Consider the following 21,597-nt stretch of genomic DNA (forward strand, 5'->3'; position numbering starts at 1 on the left):
TTATAGTTAGACGTTAGACAAAGCAGCTAAACTCCCATCCATCCGACTATGTGGACTATGTGAAGGCAAAGATATGCAACTAAAAAAGACGAGGCATTATTCTAGAGCTAAATCAAACGTACCAAATATGTCTCAAAAACATGAGGTTAAGTCTCTCCAACACCCATCACCAACACCCACCCATGGGTTGTGTATGACCTAAATACAACCAACCTTCAACTTAGATGACAAGATGAGAAACCTTGACATGCTATGTACTCCCCACCCTTCAGAGTAAAAGTCTGTCTAAGAAGTGCGCCATTGACTGACATGCCAATCAATTGACCATTAAGAAGGGGTCTACCACGAGGAAGAACCCAAGCACTGGAGTGAGCGCAAACATTAACAAGAACTTGATCCGAGACATCTATGTGTGTGTCCCTTTTCGTGGTTAAATATAAGGAAGCCTAGCAAGAAGGTAGGAATTACAACAGCACTTGTAATTATATAATAAAATAGAAGTTCACATATATCAGACCCCATTCATTTATGTATTGTATCAGTAACGGCATCCGGAATATGAGAAATTCCAAACAAAAAACTGCCATTAACAAGGTGGAGTTCATCAACCATCAATCCCCAAACAACCCTAACATTTAGTGATCTCTGGTTTGGTTAATTTCAGCTCAAAAGAGGATCGAATCGGATCCGATCACTGCTGGGCACACTGCACCCGCTGTGCGCCACCAGGCATGTCATCATCGTCCTCATAGGCCTCGGCCTGTGCTTGCTGCTGCTTCCGCCGCATCTCCTCTTCGATGTTGACATCATACATTGTTGTCTCCTCGCACTCGTCCAGCTCCATGTCGGTCAGTTGGGATGATGGCTTCGGTGGCAAGACAGTCATCAAAGCTTTAATCTGTTCTGGGCTCAAGGAATCAGGGAAGTCCACACTGAAATGGATGTAGAGCTTCCCTTTCATGAATGGCCTCTGGTACATCGGCATTCCCTCGTCGTTGATGGCCTTGAATGAATCTGGTGTTCCATACACAAAAGGGGTTCCCAAAACTCAGTAGGGGAAAGAGAAAACAAAACTTAAAAGAGACCTCAAGGATTTTCTTATTAAGCCCATCCAAGAAGCAAGCCTTAGACAACCTGCAATCATTGAGCACATGTTGCTCGATCGCAAGCCTTAGCCAACAGGGTTAGAATTCGAACCTAGGATCATTGAACACGTGTTGCTGGATCGCAAGCCTTAGACAACAGGGTTGTTCCTAGGGGTCTAGGGTGTTGGACTAGTACTAAATCACATCAGCTAATGGGCAAAACTAAACACAGAATTATAATGCCAGTGATTCAAACTCAAAATCTTCTTCTATAATATTAAGTTAAGTATCACTAAACTAAAAGTTCAAGCGTGTAAATTAGAACAGATTCGATGCTCTGCTTACCAGGCTTTACAACTTCTCCAGGATTTGTTTTGATGAGAAGCTGTCTGCCATCCAAGTGAGTGAGAGCAAACTGGAAGCCACAGAGAGCTTCAGTGAGCGACAAAGTGTGCTCCACAAACAAGTCCTCTCCCTTTCTCTTGAATCTTGGGTGCTCCTTTTGCTGAAGAACAAAAACTATATCTCCAGTGACAGTATCGGGCTGTTCAAACACGGAAACACAACCAATAAGTACCAACACAAAATCATTTAAACAACTGAAGAATGATTAATTCGCAACATACAGCTTCATCTGCTTCTCCAGGGAATGTAATTTTCTGTCCATTCTGCATACCCTTCTCCACAATAACTTCAAGAACCTTCTTCTCTTGAACAACTTTCTCTCCCTTGCATTGCGAACACCGGTCCTTGTCGCTGATCATTTCTCCGGTGCCCTTGCATTCATTGCAAGGGTGCTGCATCTGCTGGATCATCGACGGGCCGAGGTGCCGAATTGTGACCTTCATTCCAGTTCCTTGGCAGCTAGAACAGCTCATTGAAGCACCTGATTTTGATCCCTTGCTGAAACACCACCATCAACAAACATCAGCACCCGAGGCATGAATCTAAACAATAATACTGAAAGGATAGAAACAGGGCTAACCCATTGCATTTTGAGCAGATAACATTCCGCGACAGAGAGAGTTTCTTGGAAGTTCCAAGGTAAAGATCCTCAAGGGAGACCTTAAGGGGATGGACAACATCCTCTCCCCTTCTCTGGCGTCGGCCTCTGCTGCTACCACCTGCATACGAACGATGACACTAAGATTTTTCTTCTATAATAAGGAATAACAGAAATGCTTCACTCCTTGCATAATGTTCATGGCCCTCTCCATCAATTCTCGCCCACCCGATCCAATTTTCGAAAGAACAGTAAGAAATCATTAAGACCCCTATTTGGTTTATGCATGTTTTGGGAGTAAACTGAAGTGATTAAAACCATTTCAAAATCACTCTCAATCGTGTCTTCATTAATGATACAACCAAAACATAAGATTTTGTTCATAATACTCACCACCAAATGGACTTCCACCGAAGAAGGATTGGAAGATATCGAAGGGGTCATGACCACCTCCACCACCCATTCCTTCTTTAAGTGCGTCCTCACCATACTGATCATAGATCTCTCGCTTCTCAGGATCGCTAAGAACCTCATAAGCCTGAGCCAACTCTTTAAACTGCAATAAAAAACGACGTATTCCATCAGCATATGCGCAACGCATCACATCAAAAGTAGCTCAAGACAATATAATGATCCCTGTAAGAATCTACGGCAATCCAGGCTTATATGAAAATCAAATCACCATAAACAAGAACCTAAACCTACAAGCCAAGACACCTCAAAAGTGGAAATTAGATTAAAAAAACACGGAGGTATCAGTAGATTCCGAGCTCTGCTCACTTCACGGCCTCACAGCCACCACAGGAAATGGTGCTAGAGGGAGAAAAACACCTTACAAAGAATGGCAATTACAAAATCCATTGAGATTCGTATATTTCAGATTATGGAGTTCCAGTATCAACACTAGAATCATGATCGACGAACAAAGGCACAAACAAAACCATGAACACACGACAAAATAACGAAAACACAGATTAATTGAAGGAGATACTCCAAAAGAAGCAAATCTTAACCTCATTAATCACTACCATTCCAACAAAATTCACAGTCAGATTCAATAGAAACTAAAAGAAATCAGACAATTCAAAACAAAAACCCCGTTACCTTCTCCGGATCACCACCCTTGTCAGGATGATTCTTGATAGCAGCCTTTTTGTAAGCCTTCTTCAAATCATCCTGCGACGCGTTCTTGGAGACTCCAAGGATCTCATAGTACCGCGTGTTGTCACTTTTCTTCGGAGCTCTTCCGAACATCCTCGCTTTCACTTCAGATGATTGAAAGCTTTTTCTTCAAATCGATTGAAACCCGATCGAAACTCAACTCCCCAATTTCGTGGAACCCAAGTTTGAGCGATGAAACGAAGGTTCTTGACACGTAAAGCAAATTTCTTCGTACTTTTACGTTCATTTGCTAGAAAATTCTGGTAGAGACTAGGAGTTTATATAGAACAAAAGAGGCTATCAAATGGACGGCCGAGATTTAACGGGACCGTGCGCGTTCTACAAAGAAGCGTCTAGAATTCTCTACACATTTGTTTGTTCATTGCGAAATGTCGACCGTTGGATGGATCCACTGCCACGTAGGTACTCTAGATGCTTCTTTTGTCCACACCAATTTTGCTCTCTAAAATAAAAATCATATATTCAATTTTATATATATATGTATATATATACATTTTTATTAGTTTCCGAGTAGAATTGTTTATATGACTTGGAACTCGACTATCTTGAATTATGGGTTTGGTTGGGTTAGTTTTTTTGTTTGGATCGGGTTGAATTTTTTGAAAAAATAAAAAAAAGCGGTCAATTTGCAAGTTAGACATTTTTTTGGTCGAGTCAACCGGACCAGCTCGATATTAAGCCAACCTTACTCTACCTTTAAAATAATGAAATAAAGAATATTTGAACTTCGATAATAAATGTACTCTACCTTTAAATTGTGAATATTTAATATTTGAGTTTCATAAGATTTTAGTTATTAATATAACAGTAGATCAAAATTTTAAAATAATTAAAATAAAAACCCGACAATCCAATCTAACCAGAAGAGTTAGGTTAGGTTGGATTGTGTACTCGTCACTCGAGTCATCAATTCAATTAATCTAAAATTTCAAGTTTGTCCAAAAAAAATTATCTAATCCATAAATATACTAAAAAAAATAATTTTAGAAAAAAAAAAACTTCTATTTATTAAAAAAATATCATAAATATTTTAAGCCTCATTCATTGGTGGACACTTTTGTAAAGCTTTATTATAATTTTGTAATTATATATCAACGCATTTAAAATTATATCAATTTGAATATTTATAGGATACATTCATATTTCATAAGTTAATTTTTATATCTAAAATAACATGTTTTTTAATATATAAAAATATATAAAAATCTATTATTAAATATTTTTCATAAGTTAAAGATACATTATTTTCAAAATTATTAATTTTTAACTATATACAAAATTTTATATTAGTCGAATGGTTCTACCGAATCTGTGGAGTAATATTCAAATTAACAAATCTCGAACAAATTTGATGGTTTTTCATTTTACCACTTTAGTGAGATTGTGACGAGAGGGAGAATTAAAATTAGAAGTTCAATTTTTATTTCTTCTTACAACTTATTGCACATCTTAAAGTTTGTACTAAAGTTCGTCGAAACTTTGACTTGTTAGAGATCTATCGTGCTAGAAAATGAAAGTTCGCCCTTTCTAAAGTCCGTCTTGATGTTTAGACCAAAGTTTTTTCAAACTTAGACCGATGGAAGCTACAGGGAATTAGAAACTTAAAGTTTGTCTTTTCCTTACTCTATCTCGACGTTCGGTCTAATGTTCGTCCAAATTTTGAGGCTTAGAAACTTGAAGTTCGTCCATTGAATAGTCCGTCTCGACGTTTCAGTTGAAGTTTGTCTGAACTTTGACCTGATGTTATAACATGACTCTTCATAATCCTATACCCTCAGCACTCTACAATGTTGCCTTAACTTAAAGTTCGTCTTTTTCTCACTCTATCTCTACGTTTAGTCCAATGTTCGTCCAAATTTTGAGGCTTAGAAACTTGAAGTTTGTCCATTGAATAGTCCGTCTCGACGTTTCAGTCGAAGTTTGTCCATTGAATAGTCCGTCTCGACGTTTCAGTCGAAGTTTGTCCCAACTTTGACCTGATGTTATAATACAACACTTCGTAATCCTATACCCAGAGCACCCTACAATGTTGCTGCCTTGTTCTAAAGTAGTTTTCCCATGCTACCAAGTCATTGTCTTCATCTCCAACTTCATTAGTTCATCCGCAAAATGTAATGACATAATTTGGCCAATTACTGCAACTAAAAGTAGAGTTCATATCATCATACGCGTAACTGTAAGCATCTGGGCACTGGTTCTTCAAAATCTGTGAATAGCTTGATGGCTTGCAATTGTTGGGGCCAATAAACTCTCCAGTGCAGCAATAGCGGGGCTGGTTAAATGCAGAGCAAGCGCTCAAGCAGCCAATGACTTCATTGTTAGATTTCACCTGCAACTCTACAGGGCAAACTTTGTTCACGTCGACACGACACTTCGGAGATTTGCATGACTCTCCGCTCTCTAAACCGTCTTGGGTCGTGATTGAGGTCGGGATGTTGAAGCCATCGACAAGGCTAATATCAAGAAAATCTTGGGTGCCTTTTGTGCCCTTTGCAAGGTTGAACTCCACTAGCGTGACTGGCGGAACTCCTAAAGTACCATTGCACTGAAGGCCTCCGCTGCAATCTCCGGTTAGGCAGGTGAGTCGTACATCATGGTTGGTGCATAAGGTTCGTGCCCATACTCGACCGGACCATGGCGTTGGGACGTTGAGTGACCTTGAAGCTCCAAAAGCTAACTCGAACCCGGTTGTTGATAGTTGGGGTTGCCCTGGACCGAGGGTATATGTTGCTGGCCAGATGGTATTCTTACAATTGTTTTTCACTGTAATCACTGCAATTCCATCCCCTGGAACAATAAATTGTTAAGAACAATAAATGATTGAATATACAACATGCTATTCGATTAAACTTTTATGCTAGGTGCATATCAAGGTGAGAGATCATGTATTCTAACGTTTGGATATCATTTTCACCCAAATTATTATTGATAATATTTCTATTGATTCGAATGCTAATTTCGAATTAAAGACTATGAGAAATGTTAAAACTTATAAATAAAAAATTAAGTACTTTTAAGCTTTTGGATTTCACAATGTAAAAAACAAGATGTTTTAGAACTCAAAATCTAAAAAGAAGAAATAATGATGCACCAAAATGGAGAAGAGGAGGAAGAAGAATGGCGATACAAGGACTAATTAGTTTGCCATTTTCTATGAATGGTCTGCAAAGGATCAAATTGCATATTTATTGACCAAAGCCCTCCCAACTCAAAGGCCTTTCGGGGGAAACTAGAAGTAAACTCACGAGAGCTTATGCTCAACCCAGAAGTAAACTCATGAGAGCTTATACTCAAAGTGGACAATATCATATCATTGTGGAGGGTACGTGATTCCTAACATGATATCAGAGTCATGTCTCTTATTTTGTTATGTCAATAGATTTCTCAAATGTCGAACAAAGAAGTTCTGAGTCTCGAAATGGTAGTCAAAAGTTACTCAAGTGTCGAACAAAGAGTGTACTTTATTCGAGGGCTCCAGAGAAGGGAGTTGAGCCTCGATTAAGGGAAAGGAGGTTGTTCAAGGGCTCCATAGGCTCAGAGGAGGCTTTATGGTATGCTTTGTTCGAGGAGATGATTGTTGAGGATTGTTGGGAGAGAGTCCCATATTGGCTAATTAAGAGGGATGGTCATAGATTACTATCTCTATTGGCATAACACTTTTTTGGGAAAAATCAAAAGCAAAGCCATAAAAGCTTATGCTAAATGTGAACAGTATCATACTATCGTGGAAGGTCCGTGATTCTTAACCATAACGATTGATATAGCAAAAGGTAAGAAACAGTGTTTGTCAAAGGCAGGATGCTCAGCCTTAGCCAAATCAGGAGATAGGACTGGAGCTAAGAAAAACAACAATGACAAAATAACTCAAAATGTGAATAGATCTGAAAATATTATTACTCAAAGAAACACTATAGAGTTAAGAATGTTTAAATAGGATACAAGATATCAACTAATACCTACCACTATGGAAAATATAAACTAACTAAATCTTTAGAATAAAATAAAATATACACTAATCAAATGAAAAATATTAACTATTTATTTCATAAGGAACTAATTCAAAATCTAAATAAGTTGCACTAAATTACGACAAAACCTATTGGGCTATAGAACAAACAAACGGGGCGACCAGAGGCATCTTCTTCCCAATCAACATCACAGAAAAAGCTTGAATAGATAGTGGGAAACGAGATTGCAGATATTAGTGAGGAGATAATGGGGAGTGGAAGCATCAAGCTCAACAAATTGAACAGTAAAGTCGCAGAAATGCATTAACAAGAACAGAAAAACAAAGTAAAAACTAAACAAGCGACAGGAATGAGTGTACTTGTTCGGCTAGGGCCACCGCATTGAGGAGATCGAATGAATCTGCCAATGCCAGAGCGAGATCCAAATGGTAAAAGAGCCATGGAATCCTCATCTTCAATCGCCATCGCCCTATTTCCCGATTCTGAACCTACTTCACCATAACCATTGAGAATCGTTACAATACGATTATAAACCCTAACTTCGATAGACAATAGAGAAATTCAAGTAAAATTACCAATTATTAGATTGAAACCTGAAGAAATCAGAGCTTCAAGGAGGATAAGTACAGAAATGGAGTAGAACATGGAGAAGAATGATGAATCCATGACGGCTCAACGGATTCAGGAGCCAATGGATTCTCTGTTCTCCATTGCTGATCCTTTACCATAGATCCGTGTTGACATAAATTGACCACTGTTGCTTATCTTTAGTCGTCGGGGAGTAGTGGAAGACTTGTTGTTCGTTGTTGGAGCACTTGGGAATCAATAGGACAAAGGAAACCATATTTCTGTCCGGTTATCCACCCGACATAGCCCAACCTACTTAAACAATCTAAATGCTTGTTCTAAACTAAAGATCACTACAAAAGATCGATCTGATCTGACCTAGCCTAACCTACTTAAACAACCTAAAGGTTTGGTCTGGTTCGAATTGAAGATCACTACAAAAGATCGACCTAACCTAATCCAACCTACTTAAACAACCTAAAGGCTTGACCTAGTTTGAAGGAAGAAGAAAGTTGAACTTGCCATAATGTTTTTGTAATAGCTAAGCCTAGTGGCTTTGGACTTTCTCTCAAGGTTTTTAAAATGCATAGATTAAGAAAATACCCTCGTAAAGAATGTTTTGTTCCCCTTTTAAACCAATGTGGGATCTCATAATCCACTCCTTGTGGTTAGTGTCCTCGCTGGCACTGTTCGGTGTTCAGACTCTCATACCATTTGTCTTGGGTTTTTTAATTTTTTTTAAAATGTTAAATACTTGTTTTAAAAATTTGATAGATATTTTTTAAATATAATATTAACGTATTAATTAAATTTTTTAAAGTTTAAAAGTTTTCGAGAATATTTTAAAATAAAGTATTGTAGTTTTGAATGTTTGGTCAAATTTTGAGTTTTTTTTAATATAGTTTGAAAAGGGAGGGGTATTATAATATAGGCTATTGGAGATCCGCCAAGTGGGATCCGCCTCTCTGATCCTTCTCTGACTGCAATTCAAAATGGAAGCGCGAAACTCTTCTCTTAGCTGCGTGCTTTTCCCTTGGTGAGCCCAACGAGAAACCCACATCCCCAAGTTGTCTAAACCCTTCCCCTTTCCTCCATTTTTTTACTAACCCCTTTTCGTTTTTTCAAATTTTGAATTTCATCTCGATTGTTTCTAAATCCCCCATTGCCATTGATTTCTGTGCTCTTCTCTACAACCCCATCTTACCCTTCTTTGTTTCCCTAAATCCCATTTCCACATTCTTCGATCTGTTCGTGTTCTTGTTCTAGAAAAATGAAGCAAATCAAAGATGGGTGTGCTGTCCCTTTCGTTCAAGAACAGTTCGTGTGTTTATTGGGGTTTCTGCTGATGCTTCTTTGATCCAGTTGGGGGAAGTGGAAACTTGTGGAGGAAGAAGAAATTTGAGAACATTACGAGGTTAGAAGTGCCCTTTTTCTCAGTTTATATTGTTTTTTCAATGTTGGAGATATCTGTGTGTTGAGCATTGACGAGTCATCTCCATTGATATGAGGTCGGGGAAGCTCAAAGCAAAGCCATGAGAGCTTATGCTCAAAGTGAACAATATCATACCATTGTGGAGAGTCGTGATTCCTAACATGGTATCAGAGCCATGCCCTTAACTTAGCCATGTCAATAGATTCCTCAAATGTCGAACAATGAAGTTGTGAGTCTCGAAAGTGTAGTCAAAAGTGACTCAGGTGTCGAACAAAGGGTGTACTTTGTTCGAGGACTCTAGAGAAGGAGTCGAGCCTTGATTAAGGGGAGGCTGCTTGAGGACTCCATAGGCCTCAGGGGAGGCTCTATAGTGTACTTTGTTCGAGGGGAGAATTGTTGAGAGGGAGTCCATCTCCATTGGTATGAGGCCTTTTGGGGAAGCCCAAAGCAAAACCATGAGAGCTTATGCTCAAAGTGGATGATATCATCATTGTGGAGAGTCGTGATTCCTAACCATCTGTGTATCTGATGATATACACCTTTTGAGTTTGAGTCATTAGGATTGTAGTGGCATTTCTTAGATTTTGTTTGTCATTTTAAGGTTTCTTGTTGAAAACTGTCTAATTAGTAGCATGTTTTTTGAAAAAAATAAGGTAATATAACATGATGAAGACACAAGGATATGTTAAAGGAAGAACAGCAACCAAGGTTACTGCACAACAGTTAGTTTTTGAGTTGAAACAGAAGGTGGTTCTTGCACTAAACAAGCTTGCAGATCGAGACACTTACCAAATTGGGTTTGATGAGCTTGAAAAAACAGCTGAATGCATAGCTCCTGACATGATTCCCCCTTTCTTGTCCTGTATTTTGGACACGGATTCGGAGCAGAAGAGCTCGGTTCGACAGGAATGCGTTCGGCTAATGAGTACACTAGCCAAATTCCATGAAGGTCTTATTAGGCCTCATCTTCGTAGAATGGTTGGCAGCATTGTGAAACGGCTCAAGGATCCTGATTCTGCTGTGAGGGATGCGTGTGTGGAGACATGTGGAATTTTAGCTTCAAAATTGATTAATGTTGGGGATGAGAGTGATGATGTCTTTGTTACTTTAGTTAAACCAATCTTTGAAGCTTTGGGGGAACAACATAAGCAAATGCAATCAGGTTCAGCGTTTTGCTTGGCAAGGATTATCGACAACACTCAGGATCCGCCTGTTTCGATTTTGCAGCGGATGTTGGCAAGAACCACAAAGCTACTTAAGAATCCACACTTCATGGCAAAGCCTGCTGTGATTGATTTGAACAGAAGTATTATCCAGGTTAGTAGCTTTCTGATGCTTATTCACTATGACTGTATCGTGTACAATAATGTTCAAACAAAAACAATCTTTCATTACCTCAAACTTCTATTTATGATATACTATGGAGCAATGAAATATGTGGCAATTATCTATAGACTGGTATTACGGTGTGTGAGATCCTACATCGGTTGGGGAGGAGAACCAAGCATTATTTATAAGAGTGTAGAAACCTCTCCCTAGCAGGCGCGTTTTAAAAACCTTGAGGGGAAGCCCGAAAGGGAAAGCCCAAAGAGGACAATGTTTGCTAGCGGTGGGCTTGGGCTGTTACAAATAGTATCAGAGCCAGACACTGGGCGATGTACCAACGAGGAAACTAAGCCCCGAAGGGGGTGGACGTGCCAGCAAGGACGCTGAGCTTCGAAGGGGGGGATTGAGGGGTCCCACATTGACTAGAGAAGGGAACGGGTGCTAGTGAGGACACTGGGCCTCGAAGGGGGTGGATCGGGGGTCCCACATTGACTAGAGAAGGGAACGAGTGCTAGCGAGTACGCTGGGCTCCAAAGGGGGGTGGATTGTGGGATCCCACATTAGTTGGGGAGGAGAACGAAGCATTCTTTATAAGGGCGTTGAAACCTCTCCCTAGCAGACGCGTTTTAAAAACCTTGAGGAAAAGTCCAAAGAGGATAATATATACTGTGATTATACTTTAAAGATTGTTTCACTTAGGGAAATTTTTGTGAAGCTTTATAAGAAAGTTCACAAAATATGATTCCGTTTCACTATGTATTACAGGCTGGGGGTGCTTCAAATCAAAATGTTCTCTCTGCTGCAATGCTTGGCATCCAAGAAGCTCTCAAGAACAGTGATTGGACGACTCGAAAAGCTGCTTCCGTTGCGTTAGGTGAAATCGCCGCAAGCTGTGGGTCCTTCGTCGGGTCTTTTAAGGCTTCCTGCATTCGCTCCCTCGAATCATGTAGATTTGACAAGGTTTATGTCCACACCATACATAAATACATCGAAAAAATGAACCGACAACCACAGTTCCACATAATTAGGAAACTAAATTTTTATAATTGCCATGTTTCTGATAGGTGAAGCCAGTTAGGGACATTGTACTCCAGACCCTTCAGTATTGGAACAACATTCAAGGGCCAGATACTCCTGAACCTTCAGAAGCTGGTTCATCCATTAAAGGTCTAATGGTCAATTCTTGATACCACTATTTTCATACATTTTTACCTTTTATTTACTTCTGTTTCACGCTTTGCACAGAAAACCTTTGTGGGGGTGACTTCAGTGATGTTACTAGTTCAATGGAACATGGAAAGAAGGATGCTGCCATTAGGAAAGTAGGCGTGGGCTCTACAAGAGGGAGGATTCCACTAAACATGAGAAAGACCTGTCCAAGTTATTTGGAGAACACACAGCATTTCAAAGCAAATGATTGTCATATTGAAATAGCTGTTCCACAAAAGCGCAACCAGTCATTGTCAGGATTTCACACAGAGGAATCTGAAGGGAGTACTGTCACAAAGACATTTCAAGGAGTGAGCACTGATGTTACAGACATACAAGATGTTGAATATGATTATGTCAGAATGGATGACAGACAAGACTGTTCTTCTGTGTCCAGTTTTTTACCTGGTCGGGAATTCGGAATGGTTTGTCGTGAGAGTCTTGAAGACAGCAGTGTGCATAAGTCAACTGATAGAAGTAAGCGATTTGTCAATGAAGGGGTTTGTAGCGAGGAGCAGATGTACTCGACACCAGTGATGGATCGTAGAAGTCTCGAGTCCGTGGTCACAGAGTCTAGTTGTCGAATTGTACAAGAATGTGACTCGGAAGTTGCAAATGATATGGTCTGCATTCGAAAGCATCTCCTGGAAATTGAAAACAAGCAGTCCAACTTGATGTATTTATTCAAGGTAAGACTTTAAGGAAGCACTTAATATTTTGTTGCTTTGCCTGCGAATAGACTATATGGAGTTCCATGATGTACCTAGAACGCGTTATAGTAGATAAACTCTTTGAAGTAATAATTTAATGGATAGGTTGATGTGGCTGTGGGGTAGACATGTCTATGATGTAATGAGATCCCACATTGGTTGGAGAGGGGAACGAATCATTCCTTATAAGAGTGTGGAAAACTCTCCCTAGTAGACACGTTTTAAAATCGTGGGGATGACAGTGATATGTAACGGGCCAAAGTGGACAATATCTGTTAGTGGTGGGCTTGAGCTGATACAAATGGTATTAGAGCCAGACACCGAACGGTGTGCTAGCGAGGACGTGGGCTCCCAAGAGAGGTGGACTGTGAGATCCCACATTGGTTGGAGTAGGGAACGAAGTATTCCTTATAAGGGTGTGGAAACCTCTCCCAAGTAAACACATTTAAAATTGTGAGGCTGATGGTGATACGTAATGGGCCAAAACAAACAATATCTACTATCAGTGGAATAATTATCAAAAGTCAGACACCGGACAGTGTGCTAGTGAGGACACTAGGCCCAGGAGGTGGATTGTGAGATCCCACATTGGTTGGAGGAGCGAAACATTACTTATAAGGGTGTGGAAACCTCTCCCTAGTAGACGCGTTTTAAAACTGTGATGCTGTTGGCGATATGTAACGAAGCGGATAATATTTGCTAATGGTGGACTTGGGTTGTTACAAGCTCTCTAAACGTTTCAGCTGCAAGCTCTCTAAACGTTTTAGCAGCTGAACTATCATTTGAATTGTCCTCACAAATGGGCACAAAGGAAGTTTTCTGTTGTATCCTATGTATTATATATCTTTTGTTCTTCTCCTGTTCTTCCTAATAAAGATCAATCTGCTTCTCCTTCTCTGTGAAACTGATTCCAGGAGTTCACTTCGGGCGTAATGGACAGCTTGTCGGTGATACAATCAAGGGTTGTCGGATTAGAACACGTCGTTTACGGATTATCTCAGGATCTTTTGAATGGTAATAGGCCTGCTGATCATTCAAACTCAAAGTTCATGAAGCAGAACCAAAGCTTGAATTCTCCTAGGCTTTCGACGTGCACTCCGAGGTCATCGGTTGATATTCCAAGCAGACAGTCTTCGTTATCGTCGCTTAAACATTCTAGCATATGGGATGAAAACGTTGCTGTTAGGAGCCGGTCGAGTAATGCAACTAAACATGGAACTGATATTTGGAGAAAGGCTAATCCAGTCAAGAAGCCTCCTGAGAAGGATCTTCAGAAATATTGTGGAGAGGCAATACAAAACAGTAGCAGCCGTCACTTGGGAAAGACTAATACAGTGTTTTCTTCATTCCCCAGTGCTAATGTTAGACAAGTTTCTGATGGAAAGAACAGCATTTCGAGACGTGTGTCTGGTTTCCTACGTCAAGGCGATGTTGATGCAGCATACATGGAAGCCTTGGGTTCGGGTGATGAAGTTGTTCTGTTTGAACTTCTTGATCAAACAGGGCCTGTTCTTGAATGTTTGTCAACTAAAACTATCAGCAATATCCTTCGTATATTGGCATCATTCCTTCCTGAACGAAGATTTATTCGCTGTATAATACCATGGTTGCAGCAGGTAAATTTTCTTAAAACAGTTGATGACTTGAGACATGGCAAGATCTTCAAACTTTTCCATGACTATGATCCGTTCCATGTTAGGGATCACGACCCTCCACAGTGGTATGATATTGTCCACTTTGAGCCTAAGCTCTCGTGGCTTTACTTTTGGTTTCCCCAAAAAGTGTCGTACCAATGGAGATGATGTTTCTTACTTATAAACTCATGATCCAATCCTCAACTATCATTCCCTCAAACAAAGTACCCCATAGAGTTTTCTTTGAGACCTATAGAGCTCTCAAACAACCTCCCCTTAATTGTGGCTTGACTCCTTTCTCTAGAGCCCTCTAACAAAGTACACCCTTTGTTCGACACTTGAGTCATTTTTTTACTACACCTTTGTGAAACCACGTTAGGAATTATGACCCTTGAACGAAGTACACCATAGGGCCTTCCTTGAGACCTATAGAGCACTCGAACAACCTCCTCTTAATTGAGGCTCGACTCTTTTCTCTGGAGCCCTCTAATAAAGTATACCATTTGTTCAACACTTGAGTCACTTTTTTACTACACCTTCGAGGCTCACAACTTCTTTATTCGACATTTGAGGATGTTGTTGACATGGTTAAGATGGTTAAGGGCATGACTCTGATACCATGTTAGGAATCACGACCCTCCAAATGGTATGATATTGTCTACTTTGAGCATAAACTCTCGTGGTTTTGCTTTTGGTTTCTCCAAAAGACCTTGTACCATTGATGATAGTGTTTCTTATTTATAAATCCACGATCATCCCTTTAATTGACCAATGTGGGACTCCCTCCCAACAATCCTCAACATTCCAATTATCTCGGAAAATTTTGCTACTTTGAATTATTTGAGAGGTTCATGTTTGTTGTGGACTAAATTCTCATTCACTGGTCTGTTTGTCATGTAATGCTACAGGTAGTTGAGTTGAGCACAATCCATGGGGCGAATTCTCTCGGACTCTCAGCCAAAGAAAGACAAGAATTTGCACTTGCCATCCAGGAGGCTTCAAAAAGTGAACTTTCTAATCCTGCAGAAACAAGACTTGTCACTCAGCTAGCAACAAAGCTGTGCTATATATGGGGTAAATTTATTCATTGTATATACTATCTTTTGTTTGTTGATCGTCATTGATTCTGTGAAATTCCACATTAGTTGGGGAGAACGAAACATTTTTTTTAAGGGTGTGGAAACCTCTCCCTAGGCATACACGTTTTCAAAAACCTTAAGGGAAAGCTTAAATAGGACAATATCTGCTAGCGGTGGGCTTGGGCGGTTGCAAATGGTATCAGAGCCATACACTGGGTGATGTGTCAGCGAAGAGGCTGAGCTCTGAAGAGGGTGGACACGAGGCAGTGTGCCAGCAAGGAGGTTGGCCCCAAAGGGTGTGGATTGGGGGGTTCCACATCAATTGGGGAAGGGAACGAGTACCAGCGAGAATACTGGGCCCCAGAGGAAGGGGGGAAAGTGGATTGTGAAATCCCACATCAGTTGGGGAGGAGAACGAAACATTCTTTATAAGAGTGTGGAAACCTCTCCCTAGCAAACGCGTTTTAAAAACCTTGACCAGGGGAAGCCCGAAAGGGAAAACCCAAAAAATATAATATCTGTTAGCGGTGGGCTTGGACGGGCTATTACAGGTTCATTGATATCCTATGTAGTTTGTGCTAATGTGATAAAGAACTGTTTGTAGTGAAGATCAAGAACTGTTTTATAAACAAAGCCATCTCTGTTTGAATAGGGCAATGCTCGTGATGGCTAGGCGGCAAATCTCAATGGCAAGGCCTTGTTTCCAAAGATTTCTATACTGGATTTCAGGTAAGTGTTTGTTCAATGGAGATAAGAAGCTTGGACTTCTAGTAACAGTACATTTGTAGTTTAGAGCGTTGTTGATTCTTAGGCTGCAGCTGAATTGGAATGGAATTTCATCATTTGTCTCCGATCTTCATAAGAGTTTTCGTGTATAAATTAGTGTTTCGAGTGAGCTTGACTTATGTTTGTCTGCTTTTGTTCGTGTGGTAAGATGCTAAAAAGTATATCAGGTATGAAATACCACGAATAAGTAAACACGTCTCATAGAGAATTCATGTCATACTATGTGCATTTACGGTGAACCATGATTTTAAATGTCGGACTTCATGTATTTTGTATGTTACACAACATGAATTACTTCTCCGTATGTTAAGTACAAATGTGAACACCATAATATTATACGCGTCTTTTTGTATTTTGTTGATTTTCGGCAGCGTAAGCGTGCACAAGTTCATAGTCAAGCCGAGGGGTATGTATACAAACTCACCTATGGGGTTTATGCGGGAACCGTATCTAGAGAAGTATCATGTCTCTAACCTTAACTTAAAAAAGAAAGTAGAGTGGAAGGAAGAGTCATAAAAAGTAGGTCCCACTGGCCATGAAGCTTGGGTATGTATATTTTTAGGCTTTCACAGTTTTTGTTTGTATGTATATTCATAATGATACCATGAGTGCTTTAGGGCGTCCCCAAGATATGTTTGCCGATACCGCTATACAATTACAACCCGTCTTTGTTCAATGGATACAAAACACCCATGCTTTAGCACCTAGTATAACGGCCCCCGGTGCAACAATATGCACCAGTTTGACTTGAGGGTGGTGATTTAGTGGCAGTGGACGGCAAAGTTGCTTTGTTACCTATTCCGTTAGGAACCGCAGATTTTTTGGTACATCATATTCATGTATGCAATTTTTAAATAGCTTCTTAATTTATGAATTTTTAAATTTAGAAACTAAGTCCCAAAATTTATATTAAATTATATTATAAACCAACTTCTATCAATTAAATATTAAATTGAATACCAAATATTATTAATTAATTAATTTATGATTATGGACACCTTTTTATATTTATTTTATATAATATCATATCATTTACAATATATTGTATTAATTTAAAAAATAGGGTGAGTTTTATATTTATTAAAAGTTTTATTATTATTATTATTATTATTATTATTATTGTAATTCTACGTTTTAAAATTTTAAATTCATGAAATTTGAATGCAATATATTGTTTTCACATAAATTCATTTTTCATTGGAAAACATAAAATTATTTTTTCTAGAAATAAAAATCATCCAAATAACCAAATAAAATATTTTCACTTTTACGGCAATAATAATAATAATAATAATAAATAATAATAATAATAATAATAATAATATAAAACACCTTTATTTCGGCCTTTATATTTCCCACGAAAATATACGGATCTCCTTGTGCAGTTCAAAACCAGTGGAAGCTCAGAAAAGCTCCACACGTAACAATGGAGGATTTCCTCATCTCTCTCTTGATCCTCTTCCTCTCCTTCATCTCTCTCACTCTATTTGTCCTGTTTTACAAGCACAAATCCTTATTCTCCTATCCCAACACTCCTCCCGGCGCCATCGGCCTTCCGATCATCGGCGAGAGCCTCGAGTTCTTATCCACCGGCTGGAAAGGCGAGCCTGAGAAGTTCATCTTTGATCGTTTGAATAAGTACAAGTCTGATATCTTCAAAACCTCCATCGTCGGCGTTCCGGCCGCCATTTTCTGCGGCCCTGTGTGCAACAAGTTCCTATTCTCCAACGAGAATAAACTTGTTACCTCCTGGTGGCCGGATTCCGTCAACAAGATCTTCCCCGCTTCCACTGAGATCAACTCAAAAGAGTCAGCTATACGACTTAAGAAGCTCCTCCCGCGGTTCCTTAAACCGGAAGCTCTCCAGCGTTATATTGGAGTCATGGACGAACTTGCTCAACGCCATTTCGCTTCCTCCTGGGAGAACAGAGAACACGTCCTCGTGTTTCCTCTAGCCAAAAGGTTAAAATCAAGCAATTATTAATCAATCGGATTTCGATTTCGATTTTGATTTCGTCTGTCGTTTTCTGTTTGATCGATTTCGTTTTCCGTCCTGATTTTCTTTTTCAACCGCTTTAGTTTCACATTCTCGCTCGCTTGCCGATTGTTCTTGAGCCTCGAGGATCGTATCCACGTCGAAAGATTGTCGGAACCATTCCAGAACATTGCGGCAGGAATCATATCGATGCCGATCGATTTGCCAGGAACGCCGTTCAACCGAGCGATTAAGGCGTCAAACTTCGTCAGAAAGGAACTACTCTCGATCGTGAGGCAGCGGAAATCGGATCTGGCTGAAGGAAAGGCGTCCCCGACGCAGGACATTCTGTCTCACATGCTTCTCACCTGCGATGAAATCGGACAGTACATGAACGAATCTGCTATCGCCGATAACATCCTCGGCTTGTTGATAGGAGGCCATGACACTGCCAGTGCTGCATGCACCTTCATCGTTAAGTACCTCGCTGAGCTTCCTCAAATCTACGACCGCGTCTACAGAGGTAAGTTACCTATACTGAGCATTCATTTTACAAACTCTTAAAATCTCATGATTTTCCTCTTAGAATCAACAAAATGTCGAAGAGAATCTCTAACCGTTTTCTGAAATTTCTATCCGTAATGATTGTAATCGCCTAATCGGTATGGCGATTGAAACTGTCCTAATCTTTTCTTTTGTTTCCTCTTAATTTATTTATTTATTCAAATTATACATAGTTTTCTCTCTCTTTTTAAAATGCTTTGGGGAGCTATACCATGTCGTTTGGTTCTAGCTTATAGGGCAGTTACACATGCAAGCTTGGGCAATTGCTCACTCATTTGTAGAAATTTATATATTAAAATTAAAATTTTATTTTTCCCCTTTCTCCTCTTAGTTCAATATCAAAAAAAATTACTCATAAGAAATTTACTCTAGGAACTTTTGGATTTAATAGGTTACTGATCCAAAATTAGCTTTAGATATAATTAGATGTAAAGATTAATTTATATTTATGAAATTAGTTATTTTGAAATGTGATGTCACAGCTATCACATTTGTAATATCGGTTAGTAGTGAATCTGGACTATTACATAAAAAAAAAATTGGATAGAAAATAACTCTCCTAAACCAAATTCAAAATTGAGAAATATATTAAATATATTTGACGGATTTGTTTTCTTCAATTTTTTAGGAATACAAATAATTTATATTCATTTGCTTGCAGTCATTTTTAATGTGTTTGACATAATAACATAATTACAAAAATAGTTATTATTATTTTTCTTTAAACCCTAGATACTTTTTTTTTTTTTTTTAATTATTCGTTAAATAAAACCCATTATTTAACCCGTGTGTTTGGCTGTTGTAAGATAACCTATTTATTTTTATTATAATTCAGTTATGTAATTTAGCCTTTTACTTTTTTCAATTTTAGATTATGGAAATTTTAAATTTTATTCACTGAATCCATATTTCATGAAAAATTGTGTGTTTTTTAGTCAAAATTGTTCCACCAAATTGAAATATTATTGTTATTATTATTAATTTTGAGTTTGAACAGAGCAAATGGAAATAGCAAAAGCAAAAGCCAAAGCCAAAGGGGAGTTATTGAAGTGGGAAGACATTCAGAAGATGAAGTATTCGTGGAATGTCGCCTGTGAGGTTCTAAGACTTGCTTCCCCACTTCAAGGTGCCTTTAGGGAAGCCATTAATGACTTCGTTTTCAATGGCTTCAACATTCCCAAGGGCTGGAAGGTACTTTCCCCTCTTTCCTCCTCTACCTCAATATTATATATTTTTATTATTTAAAAAAATAGATAACTCTCTCCAACTGAACATGAAAATAACTTAACAAGATGTAAAATATGTACTCTTGTTTAGTGATCAAAGCTTCAAATCTCTTTCTTTGCATCCTGTTGAACTAAAAAACTAAAAAAAACTTATACTCGCCGACATTAAAGGGTCAATAACAATCTTTTGCTACACAAAACAATTTAATTATCTTCTAAAGAGTGTGACCCTTTCATTCTCTACCCTGCAATCTTTGAATTATGCAATTATTTGAGGATATCGTCTCAGACAAAATGGATAAATGGAGGAGAGAAGAACTATAAAAGTGCCTCGAATTCAAATATGTATTTATTAGTTCTTAGTAGACGTAAAAGACTTAGAATCATATTATTATTAAATAATAATGAGTATCGTTATTGAATAACCTAATTGTTTGGTTTCAGCTATATTGGAGTTCAAACTCAACACACAAAAACCATGCGTACTTCCCAGAGCCCTACAAATTTGATCCATCGAGATTTGAGGGCAATGGCCCTGCGCCCTACACCTTTGTGCCCTTCGGCGGAGGGCCAAGGATGTGCCCTGGAAAAGAGTACGCCAAGCTCGAGATTCTCGTCTTCATGCACAATTTGGTGAAGAGATTCAAATGGACAAAGCTCCTGGAGAAGGAGAAGATCATTGTTGACCCATTGCCAATCCCTGAGAAAGGTCTGCCCGTTCGCCTTTTTCCTCATAAAACTCTCTCTCTTTAGCTATTACCTTCCATTTGCTTTATTTTCTGTGCCACCATCCTTTTTTTTTTTTCAACTTGCTTTCTTTTGTGAGATTATGAATAAATCGTCATAATATATATATATATATAGTTCCCTTTTTCGTTGAATGGGTCATTTGGATTAATTAAATTAGTGTGAGATTAAAGTTAGTTGGAGAGAGAAATGAAATATTTTTTTAGAAGAGCTGAAAATCTCTCTCTAGCATATAAGTTCAAAAAGAAAATTTTAAAGAGGACTATCTGATAGCAGTGGACTTTGTACTATTAAAAATGGTATCAGAGCTAGACAACGGGCGGTTCGCCAACGAGAACACTGGGCCTCCTCGAAGAAAAGTGGATTGTGAGATCTCACATCAATTGGAGAGAGGAACGAGTGTGAGTGAGGATGCTGGGCTCTAAATTGGGGTGAAATGTGAGATCTTACATCGGTTGAAGAGGAAACAAAACATTTTTTTACAAGGGTATGGAAAGCTCTCCCTAACCTACCTTGAGGGGAAACCCGAAATGGAAAGTCCAAAGAGGCTCTCCCTAACCTACGTGTTTTAAAAATCTTGAGGGGAAGCTCGAAAGGATAAGCCCATAGAAGACAGTATTTGCTACCGGTGTGCTTAGACGGTTATAATTAGAGTTTATGAAATGTAATGTAATTTATACTACATGTATTTTTTATTGTTACGTTTTATTCAAAATTATTCAATGAAACTGTTATTATATGTTGTTACCTCCTAATAATTATTAGATATTATTAGATACTGATTTAAAAACCTTAATGGTGTCAAGTTCAGGTAAACTCACGAAGGGTAGGATGATAAAACGTAGCTAACATGTCCAAGGAGGTCTAAGAGATTGTATGGACTCTTTTGGTTCATTGGTTTGACATGAGTAGTTTATTGTTAGGCTAACGACTTGAAAATATCACACGGTCATCGTGTAATATATCATAATATTTTATGGGTTTCGTATTCGGATAGAAAAAAATAGGTCCTAACGATATTTCTACACAACCCATATTCTTGAGTGGAAGTATATGATGACTTCTACTTCACTCGACTTTTGTGTGAAAATAGCGTTTTAATTA

General features: G+C 38.8%; 4 protein-coding genes across 7 annotated transcripts; 2 read left to right on the forward strand and 2 right to left on the reverse strand.

The window, feature by feature from the left end:
• Positions 1–454: 454 nt before the first annotated feature.
• Positions 455–3,526, reverse strand: LOC111485072 (dnaJ protein homolog). Its single transcript, XM_023131771.1, has 6 exons — positions 3,193–3,526; positions 2,482–2,644; positions 2,071–2,209; positions 1,712–1,988; positions 1,431–1,629; positions 455–1,014 (listed from the first exon to the last, which is right to left on the reverse strand). The coding sequence occupies exons 1-6, from the start codon at positions 3,340–3,342 to the stop codon at positions 692–694; spliced, it is 1,251 nt and encodes a 416-aa protein (XP_022987539.1). The 5' UTR covers positions 3,343–3,526; the 3' UTR covers positions 455–691.
• Positions 3,527–5,126: 1,600 nt separating this feature from the next.
• LOC111485073 (thaumatin-like protein 1b) lies at positions 5,127–8,089 on the reverse strand. Of its 4 annotated transcripts, none has more exons than XM_023131775.1 (3): positions 7,832–8,089; positions 7,598–7,726; positions 5,127–6,057 (listed from the first exon to the last, which is right to left on the reverse strand). In XM_023131775.1, exons 1-3 carry the CDS (start codon positions 7,902–7,904, stop codon positions 5,369–5,371), a joined length of 891 nt encoding a protein of 296 aa, XP_022987543.1. In that variant the 5' UTR covers positions 7,905–8,089; the 3' UTR covers positions 5,127–5,368. The 4 variants fall into 4 exon arrangements, with proteins under 4 accessions (XP_022987543.1, XP_022987542.1, XP_022987540.1 ...); XM_023131774.1 differs by having other exon boundaries at positions 7,598–7,729; XM_023131772.1 differs by having other exon boundaries at positions 7,598–7,729; positions 7,814–8,089.
• Positions 8,090–8,767: 678 nt separating this feature from the next.
• Positions 8,768–16,277, forward strand: LOC111485068 (TORTIFOLIA1-like protein 2). Its single transcript, XM_023131764.1, has 8 exons — positions 8,768–9,219; positions 9,891–10,554; positions 11,329–11,523; positions 11,628–11,730; positions 11,809–12,461; positions 13,397–14,098; positions 15,025–15,190; positions 15,848–16,277. The coding sequence occupies exons 2-8, from the start codon at positions 9,901–9,903 to the stop codon at positions 15,859–15,861; spliced, it is 2,487 nt and encodes an 828-aa protein (XP_022987532.1). The 5' UTR covers positions 8,768–9,219; positions 9,891–9,900; the 3' UTR covers positions 15,862–16,277.
• A 1,130-nt stretch (positions 16,278–17,407) lies between these two features.
• Positions 17,408–20,534, forward strand: LOC111485071 (beta-amyrin 28-oxidase). Its single transcript, XM_023131770.1, has 4 exons — positions 17,408–17,943; positions 18,061–18,479; positions 19,518–19,711; positions 20,191–20,534. Exons 1-4 carry the CDS (start codon positions 17,408–17,410, stop codon positions 20,497–20,499), a joined length of 1,458 nt encoding a protein of 485 aa, XP_022987538.1. The 3' UTR covers positions 20,500–20,534.
• Positions 20,535–21,597: the final 1,063 nt, after the last annotated feature.

This window comes from Cucurbita maxima, unplaced genomic scaffold (assembly GCF_002738345.1).
Source record: "Cucurbita maxima cultivar Rimu unplaced genomic scaffold, Cmax_1.0 Cma_Scf00010, whole genome shotgun sequence".
NCBI classification, from domain to species: domain Eukaryota; kingdom Viridiplantae; phylum Streptophyta; class Magnoliopsida; order Cucurbitales; family Cucurbitaceae; genus Cucurbita; species Cucurbita maxima.